The sequence below is a fragment of the Archocentrus centrarchus genome, chromosome 21, assembly GCF_007364275.1.
Source record: "Archocentrus centrarchus isolate MPI-CPG fArcCen1 chromosome 21, fArcCen1, whole genome shotgun sequence".
Taxonomy (NCBI): domain Eukaryota; kingdom Metazoa; phylum Chordata; class Actinopteri; order Cichliformes; family Cichlidae; genus Archocentrus; species Archocentrus centrarchus.
Genome location: NC_044366.1, coordinates 27,702,425 through 27,722,699, shown reverse-complemented (window position 1 = coordinate 27,722,699; position 20,275 = coordinate 27,702,425). Strand labels below are relative to the sequence as shown.

Here is a 20,275-nt window from a genome sequence, read left to right as displayed (position 1 = left end):
GCTCCTTAACCCCTTGCCACAGGAGCTGGTAGGGGGAAAACGGAAGGAAATGAAAAGGCCACCATGGATGCAGTAATATATGGATGAGCGATAAACGGATGCAGCATTTTTGTCCTTGATTTCTCTGACACACCAAATTTGGTAACTACAGCTGAGAAGCTTCCGAAGAGGTTCACAAACATCAGCGCTCACCGATCCATTGACCTAAGGCTGTGTTTCAACTCTCTAATGTACAGTTGTGAATATCTCACTCCACCCTGCTGGTGTTGGATAAAAGGGTGCTTAATGTGTTTCAAAAAAATCTCCTCTTTTGCCCGTACAGTCCGAGGTTGCTCAGTTTGGCTTAGTGTTTCTGAATGCATTTGATTGCAACCACTCTTACAACTATGTTGCTACCTAAATTAAAGAAGTTTGGCATATGTGACATATGACGGCCTCTTTAAAATACTTATCGGGCTCAGCTCTTCGTGGTGAAGCTTTCATTAGTATTAACCGGATCTTCGTCAGCCTCAGCTGTATTAAGTAGAATCCCACTAACAAATGAAAATTGCTGATCTTAAGTCTAAATGAGCTCATTGCAGAGCAGAAATGCAGTTTTATGTTTCACCTGTAAAAGTTCAAATTCGGCATGTCCTACCTGTCTGAGGATGAAGCTCGTGGAGGTGGTGCTGCCGTCGGACCTCTTCAGTCGACTGCGTCTGGAGTAAGTCCCTCTGTTAGCCTAACGAGGAAAAAAACAGACCCACAAATGAAATCCGCTCTTTCGTTTTGCATATTTGCGACTGTATTTTTGTTGCATCCTCCCTTCATTTATTCCTCACTCTCCTACAAAACAAAGGTAAGGGCACCTTCCTTTCAGCAACCCCATTAAAACCAGCATCTCAGTCCCTGGTGTTCACACGGCTTTGATGCCAACCAGCTGTCTCTTGTCCGCTGTGATGACCTGATTATAAGAAGCCGGTCTTTAAATGCTTTCTCAGACTGTCATACTAACATTGCTGGGCATTGCTGTGATGTATGGATTCACTTTTTTCTGACCTATTTTCACTCAACCAATTTGTTTAAGTGCAGTGAGGGTATACTTCACCTGAGCAGGAGACAAGGTAAACTATAATAAATGGTTGCAGCGCTCTGCTCTTCTGACACTCTGTTATTCCCTTGTGACACTTTCTGTGATCCCAAATCAAATTTAAATTCCAGGAAAGGTCAAAATATAACTTCACAAAATCATAACACAAAGAAAAAGCACCATCACGGTGTATAATGTGCATCGTGTGGGGCATCTGAGGGTTTTTTTTCTCTAACTAGGTCACTTTGCTCAGTTCTGCATTTACATACGTCAGGATCAGTTATCTTCTTTTGCAGTTAATCTATAAGGTATTTGCCTGATTAATTCACTCATTGTAAAATGTTCAAAAAGTGTGACAAAGGCCGTCCAGGGAGAGGATCTTTAAATTTAGTGAAGTCAGCAGTCCAAAACACAAAGAAATGTGATTTACAACAGATCAAACCTGAGCCTGAACCCTCCTGAGGAGGTAATACAGTGACTGATTGTTTTCTGGTAATCCAATAGCTCTTTCAGCTTCAGATACTTTAAGTATATACACAATTTTTTTTTTTTTAAACAGTGTTAAAACAAAGTCCCTCCCTTCCTTGGAAAAGTTTCTTCAACCACCTCATACATCATTAGCTGAGTTCAGTCAGAAAATGTTTAATAATTGAGCACCTAATTTAATTTCTTTTGGAATAAATCAAATTCTCACCACACTGCAGAACCTGTGCAGTCTCAGTTTGACTAATGACACCTCGAGGACTTGATAGGAATAATGAAAAATGCATCCTTACTTAGACAAAGACCAGCATAATGAGTTGCGTGTTTTTTAAATTATCATTTCAGTGTAGCGTGCAGAAAGTGGGGATTCACTCTTTCCCCCCGTGCACCAATATTATCTGTGATAGTTATTTCGTATAATTCTTCACGCATCAGTAAAACACCTGCCAGAGAAGGCTTAGTGTTTCACATTATTTTTTTCCTACCTGAAACACGGGCTTTTGCAGCCCCTCTCCTATCCCGTGACGGGTGTAGATGTGCCGGGACATCTCAGCTAGTTCGTCGGTCCAAGGCGGAGGTTGCCGCTCCGTGCCGCTCCACTGGAACTGCCGCTGCTCTGGCGGCTGACAGTGAACCGCCGGCTCCAGCTTTAGTCCGGTTCACGCCAGCAGAAGAGAAAAGACTCGCACCGACCGCTCGGACGTGTCCTGCTGCAGATCTTTACGGAGTGGACAGTGCCCGTGCATCAGATGTAACCCTCCTCCGCCTCCTCCCACACGCAGCACATAGGGTTACAGGAGTGCTGCGTTCAAGGACGAAGAAGAACTTGAGAATTTCATACGCACTGCTTAAGACGCGCAGGTAAAGGCAAATATTCTGTAAAGCAGCAGCCAAATGTCACACTAATGTAAACTAACCTAATTGGAGAATATATTAAAAATATTTATATATATATATATATATATATATATATATATATATATATATATATATATATATATATATATATATATATATATATATATATAATAAAAGCAAATTCATAACAGCATGAAATGTGTGCAATTTTTTTTTATTTGCTTCTATTGATTATTCATTGTTTGTTTCTAATTATTCATTTTGTAGTACTTATTTTAATGATTTAATCTCAGCAGACATATTAGCCAGGCTCTTGGGAGGTATAATGGCCGTTTTATTTATTTATTTGCCTCTGTACATCACTACAGTGGGCTATACTCTCTGCTCAGATTCAACCAACTGCTGCAAAACTGATCAGACAGCTCTTCACAGTGCAAATAGATAACGACCCAAAGCAAACTGCAAAAGCAACCCAAGAGTTTTTCAAGGCAAATAAATGTGTTATTTTTAATGGTAAAGTCAGTCACCTGATCTCAATCCAATAGAGCATGCTTTTCAGTTACAAAACTGAATGCAGAGACCCACAAACAAGCAGCAACAGAAAGCGGCTGCAGTAAAGGCCTAGCTGAGCATCTCAAGGGAGGAAACGCAATGCAATACTTCAGTTACACCCCTTCAATTAAAGCTTTCTTTTCGATTTAAGCACGGAAGGCACGCATGCATCAAAATGCTGGCTATCCATTTATAAGCATTATTGGAAGTTACAGTTTATCATCACTTGCTGTTTATCATGGTAGACCGTTAGTATGACTCAGTCATGAATATTCAAGTGCCTTTATTACAATCATTTTGAGCAGTAACTGTACACAGGTAGATCGCAAGCTAAACAGAAATTTCCAATAAACACATTTGCAGCCCTGCGTAATCGCTTTTCACCAATTTCGTGCCGTATTCTTCACTTTAACACAGGCCAGTTTTCAACTCAAAAATATCTCACCAGGACAAACAACAGATGATAAAATCTTCTCAGCCTTCCTCAGCAGACCGAGCTACCAGCTGCGCTGTTTTCAGACAATCTCAAAAACATTTATTCACACTCCCACATATCCCGGAAGAGCAGGCAAGAATCTGACTTTGCAACTGAAGAACAGTTGTACATGCACTTTGCCACCATAAGAGATCTGGCATTTAAATCATCCCAGGTGTTATCTATTAGAAAGGTAAAGAGTAGACGCTATAAAAAGGCCAAGTGCAATTAATAAATCATGTCTTCTGGGTAGGGGATATTACTGGATTGCACATCTTGTGCAGATGGTGAAGTGTGCAGGGAATTGCAGAGGCTAATTACTGTAGGTGGACAGTTTCTATTTTAACCACGCTTCTCTTAATTTTACAAATGTAATTAAACAGCTTCAGAGGAAGTGGCGCCAAAAAAACAAAACAAAACAACAAAAAAAACCGCAATACACATTTTTTTTATTTCAAAGAATATTTATAAGTTTGCTCAGTTACAAAAGCAGGTTTAAAATCCTGGATGACAGAACTTTTCCCGGAATATTTTAAATATACACAATTATACATATCCAGAGGATTCAGAGACAGAAGTTGCTTGTTAAAGTTGTGTTTGATTTCTATTGAAGAAAAAGGCATTCAGTGGTAAAATAAATGTTTACAAAGCTAAGGTGCAACGCCAAAGTCACTGACAAATCCAGAAGTTTTACATCTAATATACACTGCCTTCAACAGAAATGGAGTTCTGGCTAAAATTTGAAGTATGGAGTTACTGCAACAGGACTAAAGATCGTTTGAAAGCTCTTAAGTTAAGCGATGAAGAAAACAAACAAAAAAAAAACCTTCATTTTAACAACTGAAGATTTTCTCATCTTTTTTTAAACATTTTTGTTCCATCTACATTTTCCCAAGAAAATCAAAGTAAATCCAGAAGCAAAGTAAAAATAATTACCTTTTTCTATAATGACTCATATATATATATATATATATATATATATATATATATATATATATATATATATATATATATATATATATATATATATATATATATATATATATATATATATATATATATATATATATCTCAAAGTACAGGCAATGTTGATGCCAATTTTGAAACTGAAGTATATAAACATTAAACAATGTATTGTGCACTTGCATAAAACATGGAATCCCAACAGGTTCCACTAGATGGAAGAGACCCCACACATGAAGAGACAGAAAATGATGTAATAACCATGAAGAGATGCAGCATTTCAGATTACCAAACACATAAAGACATCTATTATCCATTCACCCAAACTTTGACAATCCAAACAGTGTCACTTTACATTGATGAACCTCTTTTTGGTAAGTACTCAAACACAGACAAACATGAAGAAAAACGTGCACACACATCCACACAATTAAATAGATCAAATGCAACCACAGAACGCACAAGGCAATGAATCTATGGGAAAGTTTTCTGAACTATCTACAATGTTAACAAGGTATTTGACATTTGAAAAATAGAGTTTGTACTTCAGAAATTCTGTTCAAGACACTGATCAGCTACAGTGATGGATGCTGGTGAGGAGGAGCGAGATATGAGAGATCCTACCTTTTAAGTAACTGCACATTTTGTCCTGAAGAGAGCACCTGCAGCCGGTCTCATAAATTCTGGCTTTGCAGATGGATCAACTAATTCAGCTGAGTGTTGCAATCACTTAGTGCAAACAGCACAAGAGGACAAAGACGATCAGGATAAATGGTTCATACCTTCATTAGAAGTCACATGCAGGCATAAAAACAAGATATTAATTAAAATCTAGGTAGAGCAAAACATTGGAACAGCTCCAGTTTCCTTGCCTACATTTAATATATGCCTGTTGTTTTTATTCACATTTACTCTACGGGCTTGCAGGCTGTCTCGTCTGTTGTTGGATTTTGCTGTGATCTGTCTCAGAAAAGTAATTTTGATAGCCACACTTTTACACGAGGCTGGTGATCTGCTTGCATTAAACTCGCAGAGCTTTAGAAGTATTTTAGCCCATTTGATTCCAACTTGAGCACGTTATCACACCAACCACGTATCAGGCTGTAAGGCCTGCCAAAATGCTTTTTTCTGTAGACAAGGATGTGTGAATAAATCACAAAAAAGAAGAAAGTATCATTTTTTTTAAACTTATCTAGGTGTGGTGTAATCCTCTTTAACCAGTAAGAAGATGATGTGTGAATTCTCTTAAGGTCAATTCAGAAATAGCACGGTGTTGCATGGTCCTTTACTGCTGGGCAAAACCAACTCTGCTTTTGTGTTGACTAATGATGTTTGTGAAAACCAGCGTTGATTTTAGTCACCCATGAAAAAAAACATGTGGTGCCACGTTAAGCCTCACATACAGCAGCTGAGTCCTGACTTGGATGCACAGCAGACCTGAGTTACGTAACCACGTCAGTTATTTCAGCTTTCCTGGGGTGTGTCCAGTTCAGCTTGACAGGCACAAAAATTAAAGCCAAAGGAATTAACCTAAAGGAATAACCTGACACAAACACCCACATGCTAGGTAAGCCAGATGGGCACACAACTAGCAACTGAAATATCTGAAGTGTGTATTCGTCTCAGGTCTGCGATCTATCAGTTTTACAGAAGAGGCTGCTGATAATATGCTGCCTGCTGCTGCTGCTGCTGAGGAGCCTGGTGAGGGGGAGCCGCTACAGGGTAGGAAACAGGAGGCATGCTGGAGTTGTGATAGGTTGACATATCCATGGTCATTCCCGCCTGGGGTGGGTAAGGAGCTCCTGTAGCTTGGTTCATGTACTGAGCGTTCACACCACTGCTGTGAAGTAAATCCACAAGTAACATTTAGTTTCAACACTAAATAAAGTTAGTATGATTAAAACCATCAGTCAACCATCTGAATTCATCTTCTAGTGAAAAAATCTTTGTACAATTTACAGTTTTTTTGGGTCATTTGGAGACATTTGCTATAACAGAACATTTTACTAAAACCTTGTGAAATTACAATGTGAATTTCTTTCTTAATGCCAATCTTTATAAATAACATTATCAGCATACTACCTGCTCAATATTCATGAATCACTTGTGTTTCTGAAAGCGGTCGTGTCAAGTGACTAAAAAAATCTGTCTTTGCAGGTCATCTGAGATAGTATTCAGACAGCCTTCAAGGTTCTTGTTACAGTAGTGGAGAGGTTATCTTACCTCATGTAGGGTGGCTGAGCAGTTTGGTTGTTGGGTGGGGCTGAGACATTTGGGGGTAGGGAGTGTAGAGGTCCAGCCTGGTCGCTGGGCAGATTGTAGGACTGTGCAGAGAGGATCTGAGGCATGGATGGAGGCAGATAAGGGGGTGCTGCTGGTCCAAGGTAGCCCTGAGGAGACCAGGAAAAGATTTAATAAATGATTATAATATGACTAAGAGCCAAACAGTGAATGGATTGAAAGGACCTAACTATGTTCACCAGTGAACTGGTTTTCAAATAAATATAGAACCAAGCCTGAAAAAATGGCTGACCACTCCCAGCAGTGACTGGCTCAAATACACCATATTGCCAAAATCACCAATCCAAATGATTGCATTCACTTCCTATGGCCATCAGTTCCGTGGCAACAGGAAGTGATTGGAACCCAGGCATTTCAAGCAGCTAGGCATGCAGACTGTTTCTACAAACATTTGTGAAAGAATGGGTCGCTCTCAGGAGCTCAGTGAATTCCAGTGTGGTACTGTGACAGGATGTTACCTGTGCAACAAGTCCAGTTGTAAAATTTCTTTGTTACTAAATATTACACAGTCAACTATTAGTGGTATTATGACAAAGTGGAAGCAATTAGGAACGACAACAACTCAGCCATGAAATGGTAGGCCATCCTTATATGTTTTCACTATTGTTTCTGTCTTTTTAATGGCAGCGCCTCCAGAAGGGGGGCAGCATGGCCACAGTTCACCTATCTCCCCATGTTTGTTCTGTTTGTCTTCTTGGATGGGTGTTCTGTTAACTGTAATTTCCCCATTTCGGGATCAATAAAAGTATCATCATCATCACATAAAATCACTGAGTGGGATTAGCAGATGCTGAGGCATATAGTGCGCAGAGGTCACCAACTTTCTGCAGAGTCAATCACTACAGACCTCCAACCTTCATGTGGCCTTCAGATTAGGGTTTTCATGGCCGAGCAGCTGCATCCAAGCCTTACATCATCAAGCAGAATCCAAAGTGTTGGATGCAGCGGTGTAAAACAAGCCAAAACTGGACCCTAGAGCAGTGGAGACGTGTTCTCCAGAGTGATGAATCACGCTTCTCTGTCTGGCAATCTGATGGATGAGCCTGGGTTTGATGGTTGCCAGGAGAACGGTTCTTGTCTGACTGCATTGTGCCAAGTGTAAAGTTTGGTGGAGGGGGGGATTATGGTGTGGGGGTGTTTTTCAGGAGTTGGGCTCGGCCCCTTAGTTCCAGTGAATGGAACTCTTAATGCTTCAGCATACCAAGACATTTTGGACAATTTCACGCTCCCAACTTTGTGGGAACAGTTTGGGGATGATTCCTTTCCATTCCAACATGTCTGCACACCAGTGTACAAACCAAGGTCCATAGAGACATGGATGAGTGAGTTTGGTGTGGAAGAACTTGACTGGTGAGGCCAACATCAGTGTCTGAGCTCACAAATGAACTTCACGAAAAATGGTCGAAAATTCTCATAAACATACTCAAACTTTGTGGAAAGCCTTCCCAGTTGAAGCTGTTATAGCTGGAAAGGGTGGACCGACATCATATTCAGCTATAGATTAAGAATGGGGTGTCGCTCAAGTTCATGTGTGTTTTAAGGCAGACGAGTGAATACTTTTGGCAATATAGTGTATCTGTTGCTGTCTGTGACTGCTGCCACTGGCCTGCTCTGTTTGCTTGGGGTGTTTCTACTGACCTGTAACTACACCTATGATGCAGCTGCTGGAATTCCACAATATTGCTGTTTGTAGCATTTATTAGTATTTAATACTTTGGGAATTATATAACAGTTCCAGGCCATCAGATATGGTGAAGTTAAATTAGAAAGGGTGCTAGTCATGCATTCATTTACATATAAATTATATATACTTGTGTTATCTTGTGTCGCTCATTTGCACTGGCCTCTTGACTGTCACAGTACCTAACAATCCTCCCTTTGCCTATTTAGTATAAGTAATATAAGGTTAATCAGGGTAGCATTCTTTTTAATCAAACAACTGTTTTCTCAATATATTTAGTGTACAGTTAGCAATGCAAGCGTGATGGGTACAAAGCTGCCTTTTAATATCTTTCTGTTGCTCTGGTTGCATTTTGCTTAAACATGGCAGTTGAAATGACTGGTTTGGGTTCAGTGTGATGTAGTCGCCTACTAACAAAATTTAAGCCTAGACAGCTTTGAGCCATTTAGATCTTTCAGACCATTAATCAAGAAAAAAAATCCCATGATGGTGTTTTTGCTCCAGCTGAAACTATAGCAGCACGATTGTGGTGAGCTACTTAAAATTACTGCAAACAAATTACAAATGAACTGTTCAACAAGGGTAATTATGCAAATCACTATTATGAAAACAGCTTCATCTTTGGTACAACTTACTTTGAGACACATAATCCATCTAATTTCACTTTCCCCATACCTTATGCCCAAGTTAGAGACCGCTAACATTCAGAAACTACTAACGTCATCATCTAAGACACTAAAACACCCTCAGTCAGTGGCACGTCAGCAGCAGCTGCCCCAAACAGTGAAAGTCATTTATGTTGCACAAACAGCCAGCCTCTAGAGGATACCAACCAACATATTCAAAAACAAATATCAAACAACCAATAATATAAAAAATGTCAAACAATTACAAATTTAAAAAAGGATTTTAAAATGTAGTTCAAAGTTTTGGGAATATGTCAAATGGCTATTTTTTAAACCCAGAACGACTCCAGAATGATAAATTCAAGCAAGTTCTCCTGTAAATGTGCACAGCATGAGGTTTTTACTCCTTACTGTGTAAAGTTTTGGTCAAACTAAAAATAAAGGTATAATGAATCACTGTTTCTCAGAAGTGCTAACAGGCATATTTATGCTATTTCTGGACAGATCCAGTCCAGCTGTTTTCAGTCTTTATTGACATGATGCTGATAAAAATGTTTTTTTCTTCATCTTGACAAGAACAGGTAGACTTCTCAAAATGTCAAACTCATTAAAAAAATATTACATATATTATAAAATACTGTAAAGGCCCAGTTCTTCTTCAGACCACTAAAATTTCTTTTAAACGGCCTCAAAAAGTTAATCTACGTGTTATCAAAAATAGCAAATGTGTGGCTACTGAGATGGTTAGAAGATGAAATATAAAACATCCTGACTTTTTCAGCCAGTTAGGTAGTATTGTTACAACATATAAAACAGTTAAATTTATTATTAGTTTCAAAGTTTGTGTAACTTTGAGGCCTCATGTTTAACAAAATCCTTGTTACTGTAGGTACAGTAAAATAAGAACCTGATAGTTAAAAATAAACAAGAGTGCTCTGGTGCAGGCCTGCAATGCAAAGTGGCCAGTTTTCTAAATCTCCCAGGAAAGCTGGTGAAATTAATCATTACCAAGAAAACAGCATCTGCTGAGAAAACTCAGGCAGCCTGTGACTCTCTCCAGGGAAGAAAAAATAATGCTGACTGAATCAAGCTATCAGGACATGACCGACTAGTTTACAGGCAAAGCACTTGTGAATAAGGATTGTAACAACGAAAATATTACAAGTAAAGAACCAACTAATTCCATCCTTAAAATATCTATGACGCAGCTCTCCGTTCTGCCGTTTCCTCACATTAACGAGCAGAGAAAAGGAGGGGGACACAAAGAAAAAAACGTGAATTATTGGATCTAAAATAATCGAAGCAAACATGAATTCCAGTTTAGAAGTATCTCTTAATATTCGGCGCCATATGAGACATTATTATTGCACTGTTCTGACCTGCATGCCCACAGCAGAGCCAGCTGGTGCATATTGTGACTGCATCTTGGGGTAGGCTGAGTAGTACGGAGCCTCGTTCATAAGCTTGTTGTAAAGCTCCAGTGCCTCCAAAACTTTGACGTTCAATTCTGACAACTCCGAGTGATTCCTGCAACACGGAGACAAATGAACAATCCTCTTCATTTACTCTGCATATCATGAATATGATCAATCTGATTAATAATAGAAAAGGGTAATATCAGTAACACCTTACCTGTCAATCTCCTGGAGCTTCTCATCAATCAGTGGGTTCATCTGTGCACATGCACCTGTTTACATATCGACAGATGGAGAGAAAAAGAGAAATGGAGTTAGAAATCAAAAGTGAGGCTCAGGCTGACTGCAGTTGTCGCCGACAGCTTGACTAGATTTACAGCGGCATTAAAGTTTATACCCTCCAGCTGGATCAGCTCTAGGGAGTCCGGAGTGGAATCTGCAGGATCTGTATTCTGCAGCAGCGCCAGCGTTCTGTCCATCTTCGCCTGCAGAAAGAAAAGAGCAGATCTGTGGTAGTAAAATAATCGAGAGATGTGTTTGTAAATGAATATGTGCTGAGGAAATACGCTACCTCGTCAATGAAGACGGGTTCAGGCTCTATTTTGGTTTCCAGGCTTGTCTCTTCTGGAGTCGCTATATTCTCAACATAAGTAACTATGAAGGAAGAGGTTCAATTTAATTAGCAGCTCTAGAAATAATTTCCTTTGAATTAAAATCAATAAGCTTAGCAGGACCGATTTCTATAGGCCTGAAGAGTGCGTGCTTAAGGAGCTACAACATTTAGAGAGAATAAAAGGCCAACCTGTCTCTGGCTCTGCATTCAGATTGGTTGTGACAAAGTTGGAGGGGAAAAGCCCAACTCCTCTGTGGTTCTCTCCTTTCCACCAGTTTGGATCACTGTAAACAGAAGCATGAAACCAAAGTCAGAGAGCTCCTGAGAGAAAGCCATACTTTCTCTCAGGAGCTAAATGGGTTATGGTGAGTGTTCAGTGCTCTTGATATAATAAAGTTTTTTGATGTGTACTTAGTTTTATTTGCAGAAGAGAATATTTTACTATTGTTTAATAAAAGTGGCATTATGTGCAGCATAAACTGTAAATCCCATTTTCCAACAGCAGTAACATAACATTAAAAAAAAAAAAAAAAGAAAAAAAAAAAAAAAAAGGGGGAAATCAGAGTTGATGCATTTTTATACAGATTACCGTATTTTCCGGAGTATAAGTCGCACTTTTTTTCATAGTTTGGCTGGGGGTGCGACCTATACTCCGGAGCGACGTATATGTGACATTTATAACACATGAACCAAAATACTCCAGCCACTTGACATCTCCGTGAACTGCAGCTTTAAGGCAGTCTTGCGTAACCTGTGGGCGCAGTGGATGATGGATGGAGAGCACAGCTTAACGGCAACTGGGAGAATGCGCCACCCAACTTTCCTGGAAGTCATTGGATGGATCAAGAAAACATGGGCTTCAGTGACAAACCATCCTGTTGGGATTCAGAAAGGCTGGAATAATTGGAACTGCAGCTGACGACGAGTCTGACTAACGCGACACAGAAGAGGAAGCGGCGCTTCGTCTACGGAGTGTACGGAGTTGTTTAGAAGTGACACCGAGGATGAAGAATTCAATGGATTGATGGTTTGGTTAACTTGTTAGTATGTTCTTTATGCTATGGTTATCTGAATAACTTAATGTTACGTTAACATACTGTAGCGATTCTCTTAGTTAGAGAGCGTGTTGATGTTGTGGGATTTCGGACTGTTCGGGAGGTTCGTGAAGGCAGCATGGAGAGAGAGAAAAAGACCGAGAGCTTGCCTGTGTGTGTGTTGCTGTTCCGCTGTTGTAGTTGTGGTTGGCGTGGCTGTGGCCTACAGCAGCCGTTTTTCTGCTAATAAAGACGACCTTTGTTGTGAATATCGCCGACTTTGGAAGTGTGTTTACAACGTTACAATACCGAACACGTGTTCGTTGTGCGTCATGTAGCTGAATGTGCTACGTTAGCATAACGTAGGTGTAACCGTGTTCGTCCTGTTCTTTAATCCATTATTATTTTAAATTGCCGTTCAAGATGGAATTTGTGCTCTGGGTCTCGGATTCTATCAAACCCCCCCCCCCCCCCCCCCCCCCCAAAAGTGCGACTTATAGTCCAGTGCGACCTATATATGTTTTTTCTTCTTTATTATGCATTTTTTGGCTGGTGCGACCTATACTCCAGAGCGACGTATAGTCCGAAAAATACGGTATGTAAGTCCTAAAAACAATATCTCACATATTAAAAATATTCCCACTTCTGGATGCCTCTGCTGCAGGTATGTTACAAACTATGTAACATTACTATCACTGAACAGATGTTTTGCATGTACTTGTCTGAAAAAATATAGCTTCGAACAAAATTTGTTACATTACTATTTACAAACAATTAACGAGCATGGAGTCTCAAACTCCATGCTCCATGCCCCGCCCCCCTACTTCTGGCCCGCGATTTGAAGTCAAAAAATATAAGACAACTTGGGGCGCCAGGGGCGCTCAGGGCGTGAGCAGGTGACCATATATGCTGCATGGCAGTGCAGTCAGCGCAGGTTTGAGTCCCAACCTGATGCCATTTGTCGCGTGTCTTCCCCATTTCTTCCCCTGCTTTCCTGTCTCTCTCCACTGCTGATACTGTCGAATAAAGCCATTCGCTTTCCCCTCCAATTAAGAGGGGTTAGTGAAATGTCCAAAAAGTAACTTAAAGGGCCAAATTGTCTTATATTTTTGACATCAAATCGCGCGCCAGAAGTAGGGGCGGGGCCAGATGTGGCCCACAGACCGGGAGTTTGAGACCGCTGGAGTAGAGGGATTACCACCCTGTTATAACAACATAAATTGTTATTTTCTTTTTACATTACACAGTAAATAAATACTGTTTAGCCACACTCCAGCTTTGATAAAGCTATCTGCACTGGTTAGTGGTTATTAGCTGAAATGCAACATACAATATTTCAGTGAGCTACACCAGCTCCATAGGAGGTGTGTCCAAAAACAACACAGGCTCCATGTCAGAGGTACAGGTTTGTTTTTTAAATGTTATTTTTATTATCCTCAGGAAAATCGTAACTGTATCTCACACTATAACTCTGAATGCATGTCAAACAAAGCAGACAGTATTTATATTCAACAGCCACGCTCACATAGCAACATGACTGTCTGATCTTACAGGCTGTGCATATTCTGGCTCTTCGAGTGGTAAAGTATAGGATCATGGGACTGTCCTGTTCATTAAAGCTAACAGCTAAGTGTGTTTAATGAACATTTTCCACATCACATTTGCAGTTTTAGCTACGCAAACAGCTTTTCATGTTAATCTCACCTGCAGTTAACTCTTTCTGCACACCTAGATCTTCATTCACTGTCAGTGGAACATTGCTATCTATTGTCTGTGGAAGATAATGCAGATCTGACAGGACGTGTTAGGAAATATTACCTGTCATCCAACACTAGAATAAGTTCTCCGGCTTTGAAGGTCAGCTCGTTGTCTTCAGCTGCTTCAAAGTCGTACAGCGCACGCACCTTCCGGGCGTCCTGCCCCCCGCCACCGTTGGTATAGTTTGGAGGGTCAGAGGTCATGGTCAGGGGGCGTGTCTCCACCTGCGGCTTCTGCTCCTGTAAGGATAGCTCAATAGCTGGAAAAAATACAGAACAGAAGTGGGAATGAGAAAAGGGCACTAGTCAAAGTCAATCACATATGGGACTGGCACAGATGGCGCAATTATCTTTGTTATTTAATTTTCAGAATGCAAATGGCTCTCAGGCAGCTGCTCAAATCAATTTGTTGACAATAAAATCTCGCTGACAGTCAATTGAAACCTTTTCATATACATTTTTATTGGAATACTTTCAATGAAAGTTACATACGTTGTAGAAAAATCAATGGAACACACTAATGTTGATAAACTATGTGTAGAGCTGAATGATGGCATCTAACTTTACCTTTGGCAAGGTCATCATCATCTGATGGTTTGCTCGCAGTAGATGAGCTGGCCTTTGTGCTGGAACCCTGTGGTCAGTATAGAAAGATAAGGTCACATCTGTGTTAATTTATATACACACACAGACACACACTGGGAGGGAGTAAGTACACTGAGTAAGAATGGAGCACAAAGACTACGAATGAAAAAACTGCTTTTTAAAAGAGACTATTGTGCCCCCTGGAGTTCATCCTGGGTACCACATATTGTTCAGAAATGTGTCTCTAGCCTTTAGACAGAAACATTCCCAAAGAGCTGTATCATTAATTATTTGTGTCCAGCAAGCTAAACAATAAGGACGGGAAAAATGAAAAACGGTTTAACACAGCTTGAGAGTGTGCGGCCAAATCTAAACGGAAAATAAGTAAATGGGTAAATGCTGCCCCAGCTTGAGTCACACTGCCTGCTGCTGTTTGCTCCTCAGCTGAGACATTAAATGTCATACCTGCTGCCACATGTGCCACCTGCTGTCCACTGAGACACATATGGCAGCCTTTCCCACAACATGGCATGCAGCACACCATCACCAGAGCCAAAAGGCACACAGCCAGTGGCACCAAAGCCAACATGAGAAAGCAAATAAAATTTAAGGGATTCACATCACTGTCATTCATTTTTATTTCACGTTCCGAGTTGTCCGTTTGAATAAGTGGACATGTGGAAAAAAATGTGTTGTACATTTATGTCTGGTACTGTAGGCTTCAATAGCTATACTGTCAGTGGCAACCTTATGCGTATATTAGATATATGCAGCGGATAGCTGTACCTCTCTCCTTGAACCAAAATATCAAATTTCACTCCATAAAACTTTAGTCCAGAGCGTTGTTGCATAACAAAACACACAACACACAATTTAAGCAATAGAACAGAAACTAGAAGGCAGTGCTGACCACTACCAAGACAGACACTAGGATACACACATCCAAAGAAATATGAGAAATATGTGTAGAGGAAATTCCGCTGGAAGCTTCTGCCATATACACTCCGACAGACAAGCTCCACCAAACCCAAACCTTCACACTGACAACACTGGTCTGCAGTCAATCATAATCACAATAACAACCTCAGGCTAGACAAAAAGTATCCAGAAAGTAGAAATATTAGAAATATTTCACTAATGTAGCCTGTGGGCAAACTTATTAGGAGAAGAAAGCCAATAAAATCCGAGATCGCTGATTATGCTCAAGTCAAAATAAAAGATGGCTAGTATCATCTTGAAATCATATTAAAATTCTATTTTTAATAGTCTTAAGAGGAGATGGACTAAACAGTAAAGGGTTACAGTAGCTATTATGTTCTTTTTTATTTTTTATTTCTAAACTGGACACCTTTGAGAGATAAGGCCTTCATTATACTCCGCTGCAGATGCAGGCAGCTGGAGACCTGATGGCAGAGCAGTCATTCCTGTAATATTTCTTTGAAGTCCACTGCCTGAGGCTCATGCTTTGTTGTGGCACTGCAAAATAAATTCTCAGCAGACAAGTCTGTGTGGTCACAAAAAACAGGCAGGCACGTGGATATCCGAACAGACCCTAGACACCTGACTGTCTGATGACAAAGTTTATATCACTCGGACCCGAGTGGACGCAGAAAACATAATCCTGGTTTCAATGGGGAATCTGATCTGAAGATAATTGTGTAAACCTGTGGATATTTGAAAATTATACATATTTCAAAGATGTCAGCTACCAATTTACTGAGAAAGTAGATGGTGCTGTCAATAAAAATTACAGGACAGAACAGATGGAGGCAAACTGTGTTCTAAAATAGAGGTTAAAAGAAAACAGAATAATTGCTTATGTAAAAACTAACATTTTACAAAAAAGGGGGCTTTATTTATTCTGCAGTGCACTCAAGCACAGTTGTTACAAAGTCAAGGCAGTACATGACTTCCAAATTGCTTTGTTTAATTTGTCAACATACCTGTGAGGATGGCGATGGGAAGCTGACACCGTCCTCTTTCAGTGACTTGATGGTGGCCCCGATCAGGCTCAATTGTGGGTCCTTCTGAAAGTCTTCTGCCCACTCCACCATCAGAGCCTTTAGCTTTTCACACACCTTAGGGTGGGCCTGCAGAAGACATGCAAACAGACGGCTATGGAGTCAGGTGATGGTTAAGAGTCTATCTGTAACGTTACAGGTAAAGTTCCTCTGAGTTTGAAGGTCTACACAGGTGAGAATTACTCTGGTTATGACTGCACCAAAGGTTTCCATACCTTACTAAGAATGCTCCGCACTTCACTGGAAAACTCTCTTGAGCAGATTTCCAGGTGGAATATTTTGCCACAGTTTGATACACAAGCACCCAGCAACTGCAAGCAAAAAAAGACAACCACTCAGAAACCTCATTATTTAAAGCACATTTTAACAGCAGGTGAAGCCTTTCTAATTATAAATGACTTTTGATGACTGAAATTATCTCAATAATTTAACACTGAAATCTAAGAATAGAGCAGGTCATGTGACAGTATTAGCTCACAATGACTCATACAGCGTCTCACATTCCTCATTTGATTTAAATGATCCTAGTGTAGAAAAACTCCCACTTTCCTGTACCCTTTTTTAAAAATGGAAATAGTCAACTGTGTGCAGCTCAGCTGAGGGTAAATTGTACTTCTTACACTAACTTACATTAAGTTATTTTTTTTATACCATTTTCAATTATTTTAATTTCTGAGGTAAAGCGACAAACTCACATTGAGGGCCTGCATCGCCACATGAGGCACTTTGTGGTTGATTCTCTTCACAATGGATCTTAAGCTGTCCTTTGGTCTGTAACAGAGGGGAACAGAATAAAAAATGCTGTTCATACAGTATTTACTAACCAAAACTCCTGATGTCATTAAGTATGGAACATTTTCAAATTAAATGTTCGGGACCACTGTGCTGAATGTACCACTAATTTTCAAAGGAAGGCACCTCTTTCGAGCTTACCCATTGGATGTTGTTCCAATCTTATCACAGATGTCCATGATGAGTCCCCAGTCATCTGTTGTGTTGTTTTCATTGGTTGCCTTCTCTGGAAAAATGTAAAGCTCAGATTCAGTACATTGTTATTTATTGTTACTAATTATGATAAATTGGATCATACTGTTTTTCTTTTTTGTTTGTTTGTTTGTTTGTGTTTGTTTGTTTGTTTGTTTTTTGGGGGGGGGCTTTTCTTGTTTGTTTTCTTTTTTCATAACTCTTTGACTTTAATAGTATGATAGTTTGTATGCACCAAGTTCAGTAGTGCTTCCAATCTCGTATGCCCGTGCCTACATTGACAAAGTTTATCTTATCTTACATGATCCAGTGAGAAAATATCCCCATTGGTAACATGGCTCAAGCACAACATGGGAAGATATGCCGATTGCAAAGTGTAATAAAAATGAACAGCAACCTCTGAAGTGCCACATTATACATGTAATTTATGTTATACTATCACCGGTCAGACTCAAAGCAAATTTGGAGGAGTTCTGTAAGCTAACTGAACGTTGCTCTTTTTATTGTGCAACCTTTTCCCAGTGGCCTGTTGTGACAATATGCTTAGAAATCCCATGTACTGTAAATATGCAAAGTACTTTAACTTGTGACTTGTTTAACAGCTGACAAGCTAAAAATCCTTATTAACACACTGAATTGCATCACATTTCCTGTTCAAAGAAAATCACAACACAAAGTATATTCATCTTTACAATACTGATGTTGGATGGTGTTTCTGACATGTAAAGTGACACCCCACTGTTTCACAATATGTTTGTAGGACATTGCTCTTATAACATTTCCAGCTCGACTCTCATGACTCTCCAGTCCAACAGTGCACCATTGTATGGTCAATAGAACTATAGTGTTCCACACAGTCAGATAACACTGTTTAACCAGGAAATTTCCATGTAAATTTCCATAGGATAAGCCCAGGAAAAGAAACAGGACAGGTAACAAATTAAAGGAAAACACAACATAAAATGTCTTAGAAAGGTGTAGCATTACCAGAAAGACTTAGAATTAATTTTCAAGTCTCTGGACGTCTACTGGTGGAAAACAACACCATTTAAAAAAAAAAAAAAAAAGTGATCCCCTCACGTGTTGTTTTAAAGTTGTTTAATATGTTGGTCCAAAATTTCCCACAGGTGTTAAATTGGATTAAAATCTGGTGAATGTGAGGTCATAACCAATTTCATACTCATTAAACCATTCAGTGACCCCTCATACCTTATAGATAAGGGCTTTGTCATGGTGGAAGAGACTATTCAGCAGAATAGAAAGGTCATAGGACAGCAGTGTGAACAACTTAAATTTGTTTTCAGGGCCTCTTTTCACTAAAAGCACAAGGGGATCCAGACAAAATGCCTTATCTTAGCTCAGTGTTGGGATTCAGGATTTTCCTTTAATTTGACACGCATCTGTATACAGGCAATAATTATGACCGACTTAACAGATTGTGACCAAAATCAGAAGAGTCTTTATTGAAACTAAACTTGTCTGCTTAATCATCAGTTGATTAAAAATGACTGAACAGTTTTGATTAGCGCAATTTATTATATATACGCACATACATTTAACTATCTGATCACTAAGCTTTTAATCATAAATACTGAAAACAGCCATCACAAATAACTAAAGCCCACGGAGACATATTTATAAAGTGCTTGTTTTGTCGTAACTAAATTAGGTTTACACTTGGGTGTGAACCTAATTTAGTTACTACACAAGCCAAAGTAAAACGACAAAACTGAACAAAACTCCCAACTGATGATTCTGCGGGTTTTCAAGCAAACCGCAGTGGGGATTTCACTGCTTTCCAGTATCTGAAGGTAGTTACCCGAAAATAAAACAGAGATAAACGATATCTCTTGCTCTTTATGCGACACAGTGGATCTAGCCATATATATATGTATATGACTTGACTTGGGTTCAGTTGATGATGTAATGGCCGTTTGAGTTTTTATGAATCATAAGTTTGTTCCCGGCCAGTCGCTGATACTAGCAAAGGAACTGACCGTCAAACTCAATAAAAGTGGCTGACAACATGTCAACTTGTCAGCTACGCGTTAACAAAGTGGCTGGGACTGGTTTATGTTGTTGTTACCAAAAAACTGGCAGCCCTGCAACAACTTACGCAGCGCCACAGCAAACAAATAAACAACCGGAGCTAAGCTAGCGTTAGCCTTCGGAGTGGCTGGCCCTGCCGTTAGCTTCTAGCTCTGACACACACACACAAAGGCCGACGAGGCAACGAGTCACTTACCAACATCTTGGTCAAAGGGATTTTGAGAAAATAAAGGCATGTTAGCAATTTAAAAAGAGACAAACTTTTTAATGAAAAAAGGTACTCGTGTTCTTCAGGCTAAGCCTAAACAAATATCGCTTCCTCGTCCATCAAACTCTCACCAGTTGCTCTTCCGGAAACTTGGCTGTCTCCAATATTGCCTGTTTTTTTTTTTTTTTTTTGTTTGTTTTGTTTTTTTGATGTTATTTACTGAGCAACTAAGTCTGCAGCACTTGTAAATTTAATTAGTTTTTTCTTTTTTACTTAGTGAAATTACACCACCGTGACAACTTCTAGCATTATTCCACAGTATAACGTAATACATATATAACAGTATATATAAAAAACGCCTTTGCTGACACTTTAAGAGAAACACTGGCATCTAGTGGGGCAATTATGTAATTATGGACGTGGGTAAAAGATTGTTTTTCCCAATGATACTCTCTGGAGCTTGAAAAATGATACATTCACAAAGTATTTCAAATTTTGTTTATTTCATTTCGATCATGTAAACAATGTACAGAATTCATTTGGGGGAAATAAAAGGAGACTAAATAAAGCAAAATACACTCCAGTATCGCTCCCCTGTTCT

At 39.6% G+C, this 20,275-nt stretch overlaps 2 protein-coding genes across 4 annotated transcripts in view; both read right to left on the bottom strand.

Moving 5' to 3' along the window:
• Positions 1-2,271, bottom strand: part of cacnb4a (calcium channel, voltage-dependent, beta 4a subunit) — a 35,901-nt gene extending 33,630 nt beyond the window's left edge. For both annotated transcript variants that reach the window (XM_030758447.1, XM_030758448.1), the window contains exons 1-2: positions 2,038-2,271; positions 638-721 (exon numbers count right to left, since the gene is read on the bottom strand). In XM_030758447.1, coding sequence (XP_030614307.1) covers positions 638-721; positions 2,038-2,100 — 147 coding nt within the window. In that variant the 5' untranslated portion in view covers positions 2,101-2,271. The remainder of the gene's footprint in view (positions 1-637; positions 722-2,037) is intronic.
• A 2,227-nt stretch (positions 2,272-4,498) lies between these two features.
• stam2 (signal transducing adaptor molecule (SH3 domain and ITAM motif) 2) lies at positions 4,499-19,823 on the bottom strand. Of its 2 annotated transcripts, none has more exons than XM_030758734.1 (14): positions 19,663-19,823; positions 17,367-17,451; positions 17,129-17,204; positions 16,649-16,744; positions 16,356-16,502; positions 14,395-14,461; positions 13,889-14,087; positions 11,226-11,320; positions 10,995-11,077; positions 10,821-10,908; positions 10,641-10,695; positions 10,388-10,535; positions 6,624-6,790; positions 4,499-6,237 (listed from the first exon to the last, which is right to left on the bottom strand). In XM_030758734.1, exons 1-14 carry the CDS (start codon positions 19,700-19,702, stop codon positions 6,045-6,047), a joined length of 1,539 nt encoding a protein of 512 aa, XP_030614594.1. In that variant the 5' UTR covers positions 19,703-19,823; the 3' UTR covers positions 4,499-6,044. The 2 variants fall into 2 exon arrangements, with proteins under 2 accessions (XP_030614594.1, XP_030614593.1); XM_030758733.1 differs by having other exon boundaries at positions 4,500-6,240.
• Positions 19,824-20,275: the final 452 nt, after the last annotated feature.

Excerpts from the sequence above, each read along its gene's own strand:
- stam2 (XM_030758733.1), bottom strand. The coding sequence starts at position 19,702 with ATGCCTTTATTTTCTCAAAATCCCTTTGACCAAGATGTTG. Across the intron at positions 17,205-17,366 it reads ATTGGAACAACATCCAATGG|ACCAAAGGACAGCTTAAGAT; the intron begins GTAAGCTCGAAA and ends CCTCTGTTACAG. Across the intron at positions 14,462-16,355 it reads TCCCATCGCCATCCTCACAG|GGTTCCAGCACAAAGGCCAG; the intron begins GTATGTTGACAA and ends TACTGACCACAG.